The sequence below is a fragment of the Sebastes umbrosus genome, chromosome 20, assembly GCF_015220745.1.
Source record: "Sebastes umbrosus isolate fSebUmb1 chromosome 20, fSebUmb1.pri, whole genome shotgun sequence".
Classification (NCBI taxonomy): domain Eukaryota; kingdom Metazoa; phylum Chordata; class Actinopteri; order Perciformes; family Sebastidae; genus Sebastes; species Sebastes umbrosus.
Window position 1 is genome coordinate 7514940 of NC_051288.1, and position 18769 is coordinate 7533708.

The 18769-nt window shown below is 43.1% G+C and overlaps 1 protein-coding gene across 4 annotated transcripts in view; it reads right to left on the reverse strand.

Annotated features, from left to right (window-relative positions):
• Nucleotides 1-3256: 3256 nt before the first annotated feature.
• The window catches only part of ca10a (carbonic anhydrase Xa), a 378831-nt gene continuing 363318 nt past the window's right edge, over nucleotides 3257-18769 (reverse strand). For all 4 annotated transcript variants that reach the window (XM_037754381.1, XM_037754379.1, XM_037754382.1 and 1 more), the window contains 4 exons: nucleotides 12568-12640; nucleotides 8689-8843; nucleotides 8254-8428; nucleotides 3257-4313 (listed from right to left, as the gene is read on the reverse strand). In XM_037754381.1, the coding sequence (XP_037610309.1) occupies nucleotides 4291-4313; nucleotides 8254-8428; nucleotides 8689-8843; nucleotides 12568-12640 (426 nt within the window). In that variant the 3' untranslated portion in view covers nucleotides 3257-4290. The remainder of the gene's footprint in view (nucleotides 4314-8253; nucleotides 8429-8688; nucleotides 8844-12567; nucleotides 12641-18769) is intronic.

Sequence of the window (18769 nt, forward strand, 5' to 3'; positions counted from 1 at the left end):
CTTAAATGTACCTGTAGCATAAGGGTTCCCTATGAGTGACGAATGTAAGACTCGCACAATGCATTATGGGTGGAATACGACGCTAAACGGAAGGAAAAAAATGGCCGATACAACAGCAACACCACACTAAGTATGGGAGGAAATAACAGAAAAGGTAAACAGCATAAATCCGATGGTCATTGGAACCGTTAAAAATGTAAAAAAAAATTCAAGAATATGGTACAAGAATCCCCAAAAGTTATGAATTAACAGCTGAAATTGTTAAAAACAATTAGCTTAAAGTAATACATGAACAGTTGAAGTAATTAGCTAAAAGTCAGCTAAAATGAGCTAAAAGAAATGCATAAGAAGTTGAAATAGTTTGCTAAAAATGAACTAAAAGCAATGCATAAATAGTTGAAATAGTTAGGTAAAAGTTAGCTAAAAGTAATGAATGAATAGTTGAAAAAGCTACAAATGAGCTAAAAGTGAGTAAGTAAGGCTCAGTAATGTTAGTTCACATTAAAAACATTCAACCACCAAAACATGGGGTGGCTTTTATTATGACGCAGTGACAATAAATGCAATGTATTTGCCACCAAGGTCAATTAGCGCTGGCACTAAACAAGACATGATCATTAGGGTTATTTTTGGACAGTGTCAAGTCCAGTCAAGTCTATTTACATAGACCAATATAACTAATGAAAAATTTGCCTTAGGGGGCTTTAAAGTCTGTACAGAATACGACACCCTCTGTCCTTCATAACCCTCGCTTCAGATGAGGAAAAACTCCCGCCTCAAAAAACTCTTTAACCCGTAAAAAATGGAAGATACCTCAGGAAGCGCAAATGAGAAGGGCTCCTCTCCCAGGATGGACAGATGTGCAGCAGATGTCGTGAGTACAGAATAACCAACAGAATAAAATGACAGTTTAGACAATCAAAATGACAGAAGTATACATGGAACGTAAACATAGTCTATATGAAGAAAAGAACCAGGAGGATGTCAAGCAGCTTCTCCTGGAGGACGGAGATCCAGATCCAACATGCGGAATGATGCAGCCAGGGGACAAAGAGAGAGGTCCCAGGACGGCAAAGAGAAGCCTAAGTTAAAAGAAAGAGAGAGAGAGAGAGACACACACACACAGCTGTGCTTATGGGACACAACAGAGTGGATTAGTTTCAGATATTGTGAGGAGTAATGGAACAAGAAGGAGCACCCACAGTGAGCTGCAGGTGACAGGCCTCAGGCCTCCACCTCCTTTACCAAACAGCCACTCTTATGGTGCTCTGCTGTTTTTGTGGAAAACTCACGCCATGCTCAACATAAAATCACAATACAGTTGCCCATGGCATGACAGCAAAAAAGGCCAATATTGACTTGTTTTTAAAGATACGTTTGTTTGGCTGCACTATAAACGGATACACCAGCTGCTTCTCTGTTGTATGTTTGACAAAAAAATGCTGTTTACTGCCACCAATATTCCGGATACGTGTAGTATAGTGTACCACACTTGTAACCACCAGCAACCACTTGCGTTATAAAGGGAAATACGGCGGAAATCTTGAGGATTATAACTTTAAACCCCGGCTCAGTCAGTCGACACATTCTCACTCCCAACTCATCAGATACCGCCGCTTGTTCCGTGCCCCATGACATCGGAGACCAACGCATGGGGTGCCCCTTTAGCGTTACTTTTGGACGGACCAGGGACGGCGCGTCAATACATGCTTGTTACATGCATGGTATCCTTTCAAAATAAACTTCCGTTTTCACAGGTTTAGGAAACACAACACCTTAGGTAGGGTTAGGAAACAGTCGTGGTTGACGTTAACTTCACTGACTAGCGACTCGTGTGGCTCACAGGATTGACGATAGCGACATAGATAGTTCCAAGACGGCACTGAATGTCAAACCCATAGACTGTGTATAAGAAGTGGACGAAGTGGACGTGGTCACCATGACGTCACCCATTGGTTTGTGGACTACGGTTTTGAAGCCTCGAGTTCGGCAACCGTCGCCATCTTGGTTTTTGCAACCAAAAGTGACACGTGAGGGTGGAGCTAAGTACAACGGAATGCTGAATAAGACCAGGGTACCCCTCTTGCGTTACTTTTGGACGGACCAGGGACGGCGTTTCAATATCGCTTGTTACATACATAGTGTCCTTTCAAAATAAACTTCTGTTTTCACAGGAAGTTAGGTTTAGGCAACACGATCACTTAGTAAGGGTTAGGAAACGGTTGTGGTTGACATTAACTTCACTGACTAGCGACTCACGGGACTGACGATACCGACGAGTCAAGTGACTCAAGACTGATGTGACAAAATAAGTCAACGATACTTTAACACGGGACATGAACACCGGCCTCCTGGTTAAAAGTCTTGTGATTGTTTGACCCATCCACCACTCATCCCTCCCAGCCTCTCACGCTGCTAATACTACGTCACTTGCTCCGACCGTCGAATAACACCGCGGATGGGTTTACATTGGAGCTAGCCTCCGTGCGTCGAAGTCCAATGCCGAGGGGCACTTACCAAACGGCGGTATTTGACGAGTTGGGGGAGTGAGAACGGGCTGTTCTAGTATAGTTCATCCCAAAGGTGTTGGATGGGGTTTAGGTCAGGAGCTAGCTTTCTGCACGGGGGCATTGTTGCAAATATTGAAACAGGAAAGGGCCTTCCGCAAACTGTTGCCAACATTTTTTGTCAGACGTCACGTCTGGCTGCTGTCCCACCAGCAGTTGCGTCATTGACCTTGCTGAAAAAGAGATACATGTTCCTGGGGTTAACTATCCATCTTCTACACAATCCACTGCTATATTCCGTTGACGTGAGGTGTGTCTTCCCTATGCCCCGACCTTCAATAGCCACCTAATAAACCAGTTGTAGTGTCCTGCCTAAGGTGTTCTTCAGCTCCCTGTGGAGAGAACAACATTGTGGATTGGATCCGTATTGTTCGGCATGCACCCTCATCAGCACAGGAGAGGAGGTTCCTCTGCCCCCCCTGGTGACCCGCTGATTTGAAAGACTATGACAGGTCACGTCAACCCTGACGGAGCTTCCTGTGCGCGGCTGATAAGCTTCAGCTGTATCGGGGCAAACAATGGAGACTGTAACTCTGCGTCTTTATCAGCAGGAGACAATCCCCCGTGTCGTTCATTTAGAGGCTCCGTGAAGAAGACCCTACCCCTGATACCCACGTTATCCCACTGTAATCTCTGAACATGCGCGTTCTCGCTGACGGCAGTGTCATTGAGCATGCCTCTGAGGAGGATTATTGACATATCAACACATTTAATATGGAACAGTACAAAACAAGTACAGGTACAATCCTCATATTAGTAAAGCATTTTCCAAAGTGAACTTTCCAGACACATTTATTGGGCTGATAACATTACTCAAACACAGTGTATGACCATTGTAAACAATAAAACAGAAAAAAGGCATCAGCTCAGAACTGCTCCAGAATTCAAAGTGCGCCAAGCTTTTTAAAATTATCAACTTTTTCGTCTCTTTTTCTTTTTTTTTTTAAATCCTCTTAATATATCTTTTTGAATGTTAATTCATTTACTTTTCTTTACATATTTTTCTGCAGTATTGATAATTATAATATGTACAAACGAGGCCAAGACACTGGTTGTTCCGAAGGCCGTAAGAAAGCCTGTAAATATTCGCTCGTCTCCCGTGACATGACTCTAGTTTCGGAAAAATGACAAGGTAATGCTGTGCTCCCTCTCGGTTGGTTTTGCCGATCGCATGCCTTGTTTGGTGAGTGTAATGAAACGTCCGTGTGAGACCGTGTGTTGACCGCTTGACCGTCTTGACCGGCGGGATGGGGGGCAGTGACTTAAAGTCCTTGGAGGTTTTCCCACATTTTTATGTACAAAGGCCTTTAAAGTCCCAACGTTGTCCTATTGGTTGGGAGGCTATCAAATAAATGCTTCCACGTTATTTTTTTTTTAAGTTTCCAAGTGTCTTTTTTTGGTTTTCTCCCAAAAAAGTATTGGTATCAAAATGTCCGTGTAGATATAGTTGTACAGTGTGGGGGGATGAGGGAAAGGGCTTGTTAGCATGTGTTAGATCGAGGGTTCAAACTGTTCTCAATGTATGAAAAGAAGAGTCTCTTTGCTCGCAATACAAAGTTCCTTAATTCGGTTTAATGTCCGGTGTCTTTATACAATGCCATGAAATAATCTTAGATGAGATGCAGCCTTAAGCCCGGGTTTCACGTCCTCCCCTTCCTCCCGCCTCGCCTCGTCCCGCTCTCCATCTCTGACACTCCATGTCTCCATGCTCATCCAAGGGAGGCTACTTTAGCAACCACTCGTTCACTGGAAGAGAGGAGAAGGACAGGAGTGAGAATACTGATTTATATATGCGGCACTCTCCACAGTTCAACTATTTCTCTGGCATTCGCCCCCCCCCTCGCCACCCTTCCCTATGCACCATATTTCATCTTTAGCGATAACATACAATTCAAAAGGGATGACACTCGAGTGAAAGTGACTGGGTGGGTGGTTGGTGGGTGGGTGGGTGGGGTGTGGGGTGGCGGTGCCGTTATGTTTGGAGTGGCAGCTTTGACAGAAAATTATACCCAGAACAAGCAGGTGCCGAGAACACAGGTAAACATCGTAATTCGATAAAAACGACGGTGTCTCGCTGTTATGTGAAAGATGGGATTTATTGCAATATTATCATAATCATATTTCCTTTCATCAGGTGGAAATAAAAGAGTACACAAACACACACACATGCACAGCGTGATTAGCTCCCTGATTTCCTCTTCAGTTACCCTGATGATCAGCTCTCTGGGGAGGGGAGGAGTAAGTCTTGCTGCTCCTGCTCTAAAGGTTGACCTTACACAAATCACCAAAGAGACGTATTTTCCCTTTTAATGAGAACCCCTCCTCCACCTCCCCACCTCATCTTGAAGGTTTTTTAAATCTCTGAACAATTAAATAAGCAGGTCTGCTTTTGTGATTTTTGTAGGGTTGTCAAAGATAACGCGATAACGCAAATACGCCACTGATTTCTTCAACGCATTAACGCAACTTGCTGATTTTAGGTTGTAGTGGGCTCGGTTTTGCTAACTAGAGTGAATATAATGGTAATATATGGAACTAGAAAACCTAAGGAATCCATTGGTTCCAACTATGTCACGCTAGCATGTTGGGAAAATGCTAAATACAGCTACAAAGTTAAGCTAAATTTTGGTGAAGAAAAGCTGGCATGGCCGTTTTCAAAGGGGTCCCTTGACCTCTGACCTCAAGATATGTGAATGAAAATGGATTCTATGGGTACCCATCCTCTTGCGGTGCTTGTTTTTCTAGCGTTTTATAAACACGCAGAGTCGCACCGCTCGTCAATGTCACACTTGGCCTAAGAGGCTTGGTATTACAACATCTTTCCTGTTTTGATGCCGGTAGATGTGGTAGGGCTAGCTAGCTAGTTAGCTGTAGGACTGAGAGAGGGAAGGGGGTATTCATATTAGGGCTGTCAAAGTTAATATAATAATAATAATATTGCGTTAGCGCAAATTTAACGCCACTAATATTCTTCAACACATTAACAAAATCGATCTTTTGGAGGTTGTAGCGGGCTCAGTTTCAAAGCTAGAAAATCGAAAGAATCCATTGGTACCAACCATGTCATACTGGCTTGTCAGGAAGGAGGTTAAATAACGCTCCAAACTTGTGCTAAATTTTGGTGAGGGAAAATTGGCATGGCCGTTTTCAAAGGGTATCCTTGACCTCTGATAGATATGTGAATGAAAATGGGTTCTATGGGTACCCACGAGTCTCCCCTTTACAGACATGCCCACTTTATGATAATCACATGCAGTTTGAGGCAAGTCATAGTCAAGTCAGCACACTGACACACTGACAGCTGTTGTTGCCTGTTGGGCTGCAGTTTGCCATGTTATGATTTGAGCATATGTTTTATGCTAAATGCAGTACCTGTGAGGGTTTCTGGACAATATTTGTCAGTGTTTTGTGTTGTTAATTGATTTCCAATAATAAATATATACATACATTTGCATAAAGCAGCATATTTGCCCATGTTGATAAGAGTATTAAATACTTGACACATCTCCCTTTAAGGTACATTTTGAACAGATAAAAAAAATGTGCAATTCATTTACGGTTAAATATATGAATCGATTGACAACCCTAGTTTTTTTTTTTTGATTTGCTCTTTGAGGGTCTCTGGTGATCACGAGGGTCTGAGGCGGGTGGGGAGGGTTGAAATCTCCCCAGAACTGCTGCACAGAATAAAAATGTCATCTTTTTAAGGGGGGACCGGGTCGAGCAGAGCAGAACAGAGAAAGAACTAGAGAGAGAGAGAGAGATATACAGACAGAAAGACAATCACGGCGTGTGTCGGCCACAGGACAGTAAATCTTGAGCAAAAGAAATGAATCAGTAACACGACGAATAGCAGGGGCTGGGGCTACCTTCTCGCCTTTAGCGTATTTACGCTTCAGGAGTGTAATTCAACATTCTGTGCGGCGGTTGCCCAGATATATTGGCTGAAACAGAGGAGGAGAGATGACAGACTGCAGCAACACCTCCCAGGCTGCAGTGAGCTGTGACAAGCCAGTTTTCAGCTTCCCGACCGCCAGATCTGTCAGTCAGGGCCAAACAGGTGCTCTGACTGTCCAGCCATCTGACTTTATGCTGTCTGTTTTCTCTCTCTTTAGCACATCAATCTGCAGTCTACATGATCTCAACCATCAGCTGGAGTCCCAGCTTGGCACTTACATTTGATATTAATTTAATAGTGAGTGTAATAAGAGTGTAGATGAAGCAATAATAATACGTTTACTATTTGCTTTACCTCTCTAGACAGAAGATAAAATAAATGAACTAACTTCTAATTATCTTTTCACAATTTCTCACTCCTTCATTTTTCCTTTTTAGTTTTGGCACTCATTTAATCAGCGTTAGCCTACTGGCTGAAATGCTTTAGCTACTTTCACAGAATTACATACAGTACCAGCAGTATGCTGTATATCAATAATTAACATTATTTGCACTGGTTGATAGCAGCTAGGTAGCTAACTAGCTAGGAACCTAACCTAGCTAGCTAGCTAGATTGGTGCTTTTGGGTAAGCTAGCTAGCTTACCTCTTTACCAGTTGTTTGCAGGTTTAAAGGGACTGTATGTAAGTTTTTGTGTGTTTGTGTGTTTCTGTGTGTGAAAAGGTTGTAATCTAACCTAAAAAATGACACCTTCCATGACTTTCTGGGTTACTTCTATCAGCCTGTAGACTGCTTTTAATGGGAAGAATGCGGGACGTTTTTTCCGCGAGCGCCTGTATTTTCAGCTCCACTTCAGGGCTAACAGTGTGCAACCATGGCTAATGTTCGGTTAGAAAGATATCACTGTTGGCTTCTTTACAGCCTCCAAGAGCAACTGACCACTCTACTACTGACTACATGTTTCTTGCCCCATTGGGGCTCCTAAAAATGTAGTAATGTTGCTGTGCTCCCAGATCTCTGCAAACACTTTGTTGAGTACAAAGTTAAAGTAGTCATAACTAAGCAAAATAATGGCCAACTATGAACATAAGCCCTGTCTTGTAATAAACCTGAATTTGTCCTTAGTTCAATTTTTGTTGATGCAACATAGTCTCATGGCAGTTTATGAAATAGTCATACAATTTTATCTATTTGATTCGTGTACATAGACACAAATTTTCTTCTTTTTTTTGTGATGCTTAGCGCGACTTTCAACAACGTATTTTTTTGTGCTTTTTCCTACAACGTCCAGCAACACCTGACGCACATGTCAATTTCCGCTCCAGTCTTTTCAAAATAAAACCACTTATTTAATTTTAAGAAAATATCGACTTGGTTAGGCTTAGGGCAACAAAGCGACTTAGTTAACTTTAGGAAAAGATCGTGGTTTGGGCTAAAATAACTCCAGAAGTGCCTGTAACTTGAGTACGGAAGTTACGTGACAAATAAATCAACTTTGACTTGTGGTTTCACACGGGACCCGAACACCGGTCCCCTGGGTATTTTATACTTCCCGGTTCACAATTGCGTGGATACGAATTGATTTTGTGCTGACCATCACGACCATCATGTCTATGTACACGAATCTATACATTCAATTTCGTGACTATTTCACAAACTGCTGTGCGACTGGGCTGGCTGATGTCATGAGCAATATGGTGTTGCATCAAAATATATGAAAAGAGAAATGTCAGAGATGGAGAGAGGGCGATGACATGTCGACAGAGGGTGAATTGAGTTATCGTTTCTACCTCGGTACTGTAGCTTCTGAACCCTGTTGTTGGGGCAGTCTTTGCCCTGCATGCTGAAGTTGATGTTGGTGCGGATGCAGCGGTTGTTCAGCGGCTGGACCGGGCGAACGTTGTCGCTCATGCTCAGGAAGATCTGAGATGGCTGGTTCTGGCTCAGCAACCGCAAGGAATGCATCTGAGATGAAGACAGAGACGGGAAGGGAGAGAAAAAGAAGCCTGTAAAAAGTTGGTCGTGGAAATGTGAGTTGGTCCACTGCGTTATTTTCCAGGTGGGACTGTATGGAGGATTAGACAATAGAAGAGTGTTGGAGTAAAAGCCTCAGCGCTGGGCTGACATGTTTCACAGGCGGAACAACAGTTAGAGAGAAAATCCTGGGCTGAGACAGACAATCCCCGGTGAATTTAGGGGAGCTGTGTCTCTCGGCTGAGGCTCACCTGCATGCGTGTGAGGTACACCGGCTTGTTCATCAGGATCCATGTGGCGGTCTCAAAGCATGGAGGGATGGTCATCGATCCATCATATGTGATAAAACTACTCGTATCTGGGTAAATCTCCTCTATGTTCAGGCCAGTCAGTAGATACGCATCATCTGTAGAAAGAAAAGCAGAAACAAGAGGGGCCTTTTTAACGTTTCATCAGAGGATACTGTATTCTAGTTTCAATCTGTAACAAAGTTGTAGATTGCACAAAAAAAGGGGAAAAGAACAAAGTGTATATATCAGATTACTTTTTATCTTCAACCAAAGAGCTTTTTTTTCCTTTTCCCTCGGATTTCACAGGAATAAAGAAACTACAGAAAAGTCAGATAAGCTTTCTTGTTCTTTTCCTCATCTTCATGTGACCCCTAAGAATTTCTTTGTCAAAAAAGTATTGTTGCTACGTGTATATCTTAGAGTTACATATAACTTTATTCTTCTGTACATTTTTCCGTAAAAAAAAAATTGTATGAATGTGTTTTCCTCGTAGGCTGTGAGTTTACATAATGCCGGACACACACTATACGAGAATCAAGACGATTTTGAGCTGGATTCTCCCCTCCCGATAATCGTCAGTAAAGCCCCGATTTTTTGATGGTTCTAAAGATTATCTTTCCAGATATTCCCGCGGTGTGAGGTATGTTAAGTGTTTTTTACATCCCCCGATCGGCTCTGAAGTCCATCCTGGCCGCACAGATCTCAAATCTTAAATATTAAACATGTTCAATATTTCCGATGGGATATCCTGTTGTGTGTGGGGAACCCTGAGGACAGCCGATGAAGCTGTCACAGGGGAAAGAACGACAGCCAATTGGGAACCAAACTAACTGAAGAAGGAAGGACAACCACCGCCTTGTTATGTCTGTATAACGTTACACTACGTTGTCTCTCATCCTGTCATCTACTGCTTTTTTCTTTCTCATCGTGGACGGCCAGCAGCTCCCGCATCATGAAGTCTCGCCACACATCCACACACGTATCTCTCTGCTCTCAGAAGGAAGGAGGCGGGGTCACGCGTCATCAACGCGTCATCAATTACAGTACACTGCGCATATGTTATACCCAGTGGTCTAAAATCTTGCAAAATACCGATACAAATTTACGAAGGATAGATGGATGAAGTCATGGAGACGTGTTAAATAATCCCTCAACAAGTTGGTCCCCCATTTCTGAGCTCCATCTCACAACTACTTCATGCTTCGCGTTTTGCATTAGTTCCATGCATTAGCCACGGCCGCCATGATGGCGATGGTTGGCCTTCCGCTTCAAGTCATCTTGGTTCGCAATTGGCTATCGTTCTTGCCCACGTGAGTGCGCCATCAGCTGTCCTCGTGGTTCCCCACACAATATCCCATTATAAATATTGACAGCGGTGCAGCCAGGATGGACTTTCGAGGCAATCGGGGGATGTAAAAAAACACTCTTAACATACCTCACACCACAGGAATATCTGGAAAGATAATTTTTAGAACTATCAAAAAAATCGGGGCTTTGCTCACCATTGTCGAGCCCAAAATCAGCTTGATTCTCGTGTGTAGTGTGTACCCGGCATTAGTGTGCGGCCTGTACACTCACCCCCCCCACTACTCATCAATCACTGAGCTCATCTTTCATAACAAAATTTTCTCACTTCTTACTTCACATATCATTTAGTGTTCTGTGAATGACAGGCTGTTGGTGTTGCAGCACAAAACCTCTTTTATCCAAACTGTCTCCACTGTCAGGACGCTAATTAGACAGACTGCAACTCTCTCTCTCCTCTCTTCCTCTTCACACTCCAGTAACACGCTCTCAGTAACTTGTCATCTGCTGGTCTGCCTATTGTAATGAGGTCACCGCGGTGGACCACTGCAGCTTTTAATGCTAATTCAACTGTGCTTGCTATTAAATACTGCATCCTAAACAGTACGAATCAAAAGGGGGAGAAAAAAAAAAATTATAATAAGCACGATAAGCTTCATTTGTGAAAATCACCCACAAAAAAAAAACCTTCTCTGATCCTCTACGCATGTGAAGAGGAGCTCTGTTGCTGATCTTTGATCATGTGGTTGAAATAAATAATTCTCTTTGGATGGTGTGCATTTGTCTTTGTGTTAGCATGTGTGTACATATGTGCTTTTAAAAAAAAAAAAGCTGGCAGCATTACTGGCTGAAGGATACGCCTAAGGACTCATAAGATTGAGGGGGCGGTGTGTGTGTGTGACTGTGTGTGAGTCAGCATGTGTGAGACGGTGTATCTGAGGGAGTTTTGACAGCTGTCAGAATCTGTGCTCCTCTCCAGCTGGACCGGGAGGATGCCCCCCTCGCCTGCAGCCTCCCGGTGCCTCGGAGACTCCTCCCAGCCACAAGGGGTCAGTGTGTTTATCCAGCCGCTCGCTGCTCACCCCCCATTAATCCAATTATTTGCCTCGTTTTTTCAAGCTAGCCCCGGGCGTTCTCCGTGCCGAAGCCGCCTCTCCAGTATGGCGGGCTGGCAGAGAGGAAACCTCTGGAGAGCAGCTGTCGAAACGTGCCGCCTCACCAACAGCCTCCTCCAGCTACCGAGAGTTCCCATGCAGGCGACTCACCATCCACCATCCAGAAGCATCCATTCATTTAGCATTAGAAACGAAATAACGACGCTATACGACGTCGAAAAAAGTAAAGTTCTTATTAAGAAATATACAATTTTGACTGTTGAACAGTTGACCGTTAGCTAACCCTTCTCCTCCGAACAGCTATTGCTCAATCGTACCTTAGCAACCGTAACTAGGAATGGCTGGCCTAGTTAGATTTTTTCACATGATGAAGCAGTCTGCCTGTTGCCGTAGTAAGACAGGTTCATATCAATAAAGATACCGTATGCTTATAGGGAATGGGAGTGTGATGTCACTGATAGCAAGTCCGACATTTTTTGGAGGATAAAGGGTAACCTTTTTATTGCAGCAACAAATTGGTCAAAACTTCAAAATTAACAGGAATTAAAATTCCAGTATATAATGTATATAGTATATAAACATGAATTGAATAGATCGGCCCCATTGTCACCAATATTCGATCCAGCTAATTGAGTCTGATATCCGATCCAGTATCGGTGCATCCCTACTTAAAGGTCCCATATTATGAAAAAGTTAGATTTTCATGTTTTTTTATTATAAAGCAGGCTTAAGTCCTATATAAATACTGTGAAAGTATCGAAACACTCAATCCACAGGGAAATACACACAGCCCGTATTCGGAAACTCTGCATTTGAAACAAGCTGTCAGGATTTCTGCCCATTCTTGATGTCACGAATATACAATATTTAGACCCTTGACACAATTTTAAACGTAAACATTCTAAATGTGTCCCAGTTTATTTCCTGGTTGCAGTGTATGTGAATGTCATTAGATGACAGGAAGTACACATGGATCCAAGCTGTTGCCTAGCAACGCAATTCTGTTGCAATTCCGTCAAAATGCGCTAAAACGGAGCGTTTCAGACAGAGGGTAAATACAGGCATATTCAGGCTGACAGTATGAGGAAAATATATATTTTTTTTAACATTACAGCATGTAAACATGTTCTAGAAGAAACACAAAATACAAGTATGAACCTGAAAATGAGCATTATATGGGACCTTTAAAACATTACAAAGTCAGCTGGAGACATTTTCCATTCGACTCATGAGGCTAAGGTCAGCTCAATTAGCCAACTAGCTACTACTGATAAAATCCACGAGTGACGGGTGCCATTTCAGCTGACAAAACCGAGAGTCGTAGGGTAGAAATGATCTACATCTGTCCGAAACGTTAATTGGTGTATTCAAGCTTGATACAGATGTTTAGACATTTAGATTACTGCACATGGACACTTACTTTTATATGTTATTCTTGTGATGGTGTCTCTGTTCAGCATACGATTCAGGAACGAGTTTGATGTCTCAGCAATCTGGATTAAAAGAGAGGAAGAAAGAGGAAAAAAAGGGTGAGGTTAAATAAAAAAAAAAAAAGGGTCTGATCATGTCATGAATTGAGAGCCTGTCTAAAATGAAACTAAATTTAATCTACTCAGTCTCAGTACTTTAAAAAGGATAATGCAAGTGTATTTTTTAATCTATCACCTTTAATGCCCATGAAAATGTCTAAACCCACTGATGTATTTTTGCACAGCCAGACGCTCCTACATTCTCTCGCACTGCTGCTTTGCCTTCTGGAAAACAAAGGCTCCCACTGTTTTCAAGAAGCCATTAAAAACAGCTCACAGACACACACTGCTGCCACAACCAAAAAAAAGAATCCATCTTCTTAAATAGCAAATACATGGTATTTTTGTCCTAACATATTATACTTTGTAATGGTAACAAGTTTTATTCTTACAGAGCTGAATGTGACAAGATCATTGCCAGTGACCCTACAACATTATCTTCCACTTCACAGCTATATTTTGCCTCTTCCCCACCACTAGAAAAGTCTACAACTGCATACTGAATGTAGACTACGTCTTCAACAACTTCACAAGATATTACAACTTAAATACTGATATTTTTACAAACAGATTTGGCTTAACAGCTTGAGTATTTCTCCATTAAACAACCCCAATGACATTACGTTTTTGACCACGGATTCTAGTCAAGCACCTGTATTCTACTTAAATACAGAATTGTAACATTGGTCCAATCCGAACGTCCACAGTCACGAACTCACAGACTTTGAGGCGCGTTCCCACAAAGTGCGTGAGGGTTTAGGGCTGTCCCCACTGTCAAATCGTCAAAGTTCTTGAGGGTTCTCTCGCAGACATTTTTAGTCCGTTGTGAATACTTTCTGCAAGTCTGCATTTCTGCAGACTTTGCTTGAGGGATTTACCTACAATTCATAGTGTTGTGACATTAAACACAGGGTTACCACGGTTACCAGGGAAGCCCGGTAAAAAAAAAAGGTAAACAAAGAGGACGGCAGATGGGTGTTCAGCATGGCATTAACATTAAGGATTTAAGATGGTACATAAAAAAACACCTGAAATCAAAAGGAATGCAAGCATTAGACCATATTACACAGCTGGTTTATTCATCAACCATTTCTTTTAATTTTGCTTAATAAAGTTTGAGAAAAACAAGTAAATAGATTTTTTGACAGTTACATCTCGTGTCGTAACGCAAGAGCCTGGAAGACGTTTAAACAGGGAGTAAAAAAACGTAAAATAAAAACCCACAATTGGCATCGTCAAGGTAACGTAATATGTCGCCGCAAAGTGTTGTCCCATTAATATTTATACCATTTCAAGCCCTTGCAGCCTCTCACACTCAACCATGTACCAGGTGTTGCAGTTAAGTCCTTGAGGGTTCAGGGTTTAAGTCCTTAGCGGGGTGGGGGGACATTGAGATTGAGCCAATCCCTTTTTTATGTCTTTCCATTCAACTCTGTCTCCTAGAAATAACATTGAGCCGCTTTAAACCTGGAATTAAAATGTGTTTTGGGTAATCGGAATGCAATCGGATAGTGCTCGACCACGTGAACGTAAAGGTGGGAAGTCACCCAAAACGCACTGAGGACGGATTGTGATCCGATTGGCCAAACCACATCCGGAGGTGATCAGGGACGCATTGTGACCACATTGAACACAAGTGTAAATGTAATAGCGTTTTCAATCCACATACAACAACTATGTGGGCAGAAATCGCAAGTGACTGTTCCAAACAAGCAAGGAAACAGCCGTTAGCCAGTTAATGAGCTAAGCTACTAGTAAGAAAGCAGCACCAAAGCATGTCGAAATGGGTATTAAAGACACTCGTGGATGGAGTCAAGATGAGACCGAGTGTCTGCATGCTTTCAGTTTGGTTTGACGAAAGTATAACAGAAAAAACTTGACAATTCATATTGCAACCAAGCCATTTATGAAGCAATAAAAATGGCAGAGAACGGCTACAACCGGTCCTGGTTGCAATGCAAACAAGAGGAGGATGTGACGTTCAGTTTGTTTGAGGTGGACCGAGCGATCGGATCTCAATGTGGACACTGGAGACACATATTTATACCAAAGTGAAATGTAATCAGGTTTCACTGTATGTGATTTCGGCATACATACATTCCACTGAAAAATATTCTTATTAGTATTGTAACATTGATTTCAACCATTATGGCCAAGTCCTACACATACAGTACGTGTTGATGTGAACTGACAGTATTTACAAAGAGGAGTAAATAAATAAACTATAAATTCATGTTTCACTGTGACTCTTCAGTGAATCACCCATCTGGCTCACTAATGTACAAATGGGTTTCTGCAAGCTTGTAACCAGTTGTGCGACATTTTACACTTTCCCCCAACAGTGGATGCTTGAAAGGACAGTAGATAAGCATCAAGATGACATTTCTTTCCAGCAAAAGTGCAGGGTATTAGGACAGTAAGGATGTTACAGAGCCTGCACCTACAGTAAGTGTGCAGCTAATTGGCGAAAAGGGGGTTGTGACAATGGTATGGAGCCTAACACCACAATAGCATACAAACTGCTCTATGGTGTAATTGGTTGGGAGTTGGGCTGTTTATTGTGTAGATTTTCCATTAGTTTCCCTGGAAACGCATGCTGCTAATGACAACAAAAACATCCACAGTAAGTGATGATAGTAATCACTTTGCAGCCTGCTTTCACCCAGAAGATTATAGTAAGGCTGCTAACTGCAAATCAGCTGTATTCAATCACACATTGAGGTTGGACTGGTTCATTTTCTTCCTTTCTACGATATCTGCACATGTAAAAACGACACTATAATTGAAGAAAGATTGTGGCGAGGGTAAGTAAATGACTCGGGGCATGGTTAGAGTTAGGCAATTAAAACGCATGGTAAAGGTTAGGGAAAGATCGTGGTTACGAAAAGTAATAATGGGGGGCGGGGGAGTTAATCACTCATTAGAGACAGGACACAAATCCAGGTCTCTTGCATCAAAGTCAGGCTCACTTTCGACTTTCAGATACTTGCCCATCCAACACCCTGACCTCCTCCACACCCTTACTTTCCACCTCACTACATAAAGTGCAAACTACTTCCTGCATTGGCACTGACCCCCTTGGTGCCCCCATGTTTGAAAAGAAGTGCAGCAACATTGCCCACTTGGATGCCCCTATGGTAGATAAAACATGATAAAGTACCCTCTACGTTGCCCTTCCAGTGGAGAAAACATGATTAAGTGCCCTCTAGGGCGACCTCCAGTGGAGAATATGTGATGAAGTGCCTTCCAGGGTGCCCTTCAAGTGGAAAAAAATTTGATGGGATGGCCTCCAGGGTGCTCTTTCAGTAGAGAAAACACAATGAAGTGCCCTCTAGGGTTGCCTTTCTAGTGGGGAAAACATGATAAAGTGCCCTCTAGGGTGCCCTTCCAGTGGGAATAAAGTGCCCTCTAGGGTGCCTTTCCAGTGGAGAAAACATGATGAAGTGCCTTCTAGGGTGGCCTTCCAGTGAAGAAAACATGATGAAGTGTCCTCTAGGGTGCCCTTCCAGTGGAGAAAACACAATAAAGTGCCCTAGGGTGCTCTTCCAGCGAAAAGAAATCTGATGAAGTGCCCTCTAGGGTGCCCTTCCAGTAGAGAAAATGTGATGAAGTGCCCTCTAGGGTGCCCTTCCAGTGGAGAAAACACAATAAAGTGCCCTAGGGTGCTCTTCCAGCGAAAAGAAATCTGATGAAGTGCCCTCTAGGGTGCCCTTCCTGTGGGAATAAAGTGCCCTCTAGGGTGCCTTTCCAGTGGGGAAAACATGATAAAGTGCCCTCTAGGGTGCCCTTCCAGTGGGAATAAAGTGCCCTCTAGGGTGCCTTTCCAGTGGAGAAAACATGATGAAGTGCCTTCTAGGGTGGCCTTCCAGTGAAGAAAACATGATGAAGTGTCCTCTAGGGTGCCCTTCCAGTGGAGAAAACACAATAAAGTGCCCTAGGGTGCTCTTCCAGCGAAAAGAAATCTGATGAAGTGCCCTCTAGGGTGCCCTTCCAGTAGAGAAAATGTGATGAAGTGCCCTCTAGGGTGCCCTTCCAGTGGAGAAAACACAATAAAGTGCCCTAGGGTGCTCTTCCAGCGAAAAGAAATCTGATGAAGTGCCCTCTAGGGTGCCCTTCCAGTAGAGAAAATGTGATGAAGTGCCCTCTAGGGTGCCCTTCCTGTGGGAATAAAGTGCCCTCTAGGGTGCCTTTCCAGTGGGGAAAACATGATAAAGTGCCCTCTAGGGTGCCTTTCCAGTGGAGAAAACATGATGAAGTGCCTTCTAGGGTGGCCTTCCAGTGAAGAAAACATGATGAAGTGCCCTAGGGTGCTCTTCCAGTCAAAATAAATCTGATGAAGTGCCCTCTAGGGTGCCCTTCCAGTAGAGAAAATGTGATGAAGTGCCCTCTAGGGTGCCCTTCCAGTGAAGAAAACGTGATGAAGTGCCCTTTAAGATGGTCTTGAAATTAAGAAAGCATGATGCAGTGCCACATATGCTGCCCTACATGCTAGAAAACTTTCTGCGCTGGTGCCCCACCGCATGCAGCTGGTGCCCCACCGCATGCAGCTGGTGCCCCTTTGTATTTTTTTGCCCCTGCCCCTCAGACAGAGTCGACCACTGGGGCCAGGTAAAATAAGGCAAACATTTCTTGCCAAACCTTACCACCATGGCAAATTGGTGATCTCTGTCAAAGACCAAAGAGACTTGAGTTAAAATCCACTAAAACTACAGCACATTAACTGCCCCCCCAAAACCTATAGAGACACTTTTAATTCCACTCTCACTCTGCTTGACCGACTCCATTGTTCAGTGCTTCTCTCTCCCAATCCTGAGACGTGCTTGCTAATAGCCGAAAGAAGAACCTCCCACTTCATGTCCACCCCCGCGCCCTTCTTTGACTCCTCTCTGCCATTCCTCTCCACTCCATCTATCTCTCACTCATGCTCGGTGGACTTCGCAACTCTAATTGTCGAGATGTCTTTGGGCGAAGTGATTAAAAAGAGATGTGCTCGCCCTCCCCCTCCCCGCACTGCAACAGAAATTACTTAGTCTTTGACCTGTTCCCTGTGCTCTTCAGGCAGGCATTATGCTTTTTACCCGCCACTCATGCTGCTCACTAGTTTTTCCTACTTTCTGTCTCTCTCATTCACATCGTTTTCCTAGAAAAGTGCATGAGGGAATTCACTTATTCTGACCCTTCTATTCAGGAATGGTGTGAAAAAAGTACAGACATTGGCACCGTAATGTTGATCAGACACAAGATAACCACAATCTTGAAGATTCACAAATTTCTTGCTGTCGTATCGATCGACAATCAAATGAGGGAAATGGCCTTGCATTCACTGTAAAACCCTGCCGGGGTGTCACTCTATGGTGCATCTGGTTTCCACCGAGGTCCCTGCATAGCTGCAGTCACTCACTGCTGTCCTTAATAGTGTCTCACGACTTCACGCCTAGAATCGGGGCCCCTTCTTGGCATTCTGAGTCACAGCGATGGGATCGCAAACCTGACAAGGCCTTGGAAAGCATGAGTCACTGAAAAAGTGAGAAAAAGGAGCTTCTGCTCTATGAAAGATTTTGCTAATTACCACCTGTCTGCTCAGTGCTACTACTGAAGAGTCTAACCTGGTACGCTTAAGACAGAAGGAGAGGCATTAGAAGAAAAACAGTTGGGGGTGTGTGTGTGAGCGTGATTTTTTAATCTCTTTTGAAACTTTTTTTTTGACATGTGGGCATTAACAAAATTGTCTGGACTTCACTACTTCACAGCTGCAATGTATTTTAAAGAATGCCGTGCTAGAGAACACAAAGCTTAACAAAAAGGGATCAACAAAAGTACCAGAAAATGGTCCGTAACCCTTTTGGGTATAATGAAGAACTCTTTCAGAGGTTTAATCTTAAAGCTGTATTGGACAGCTTTGCAAGTTGGTGACCACAAGCACTACAACTACTTTTAAATCAAAATGCACAACCACATGATGTGGGGTCAAAAACGAGTGGCTTTTAGCTGGAGTGAAGACAGATTTCCCTCTTCTGACTGCTGATGACACTACAATTAAATTTGATCTCATTTGACTGAATTAGAAATCATGTATGTTCCTGATTTAGACTG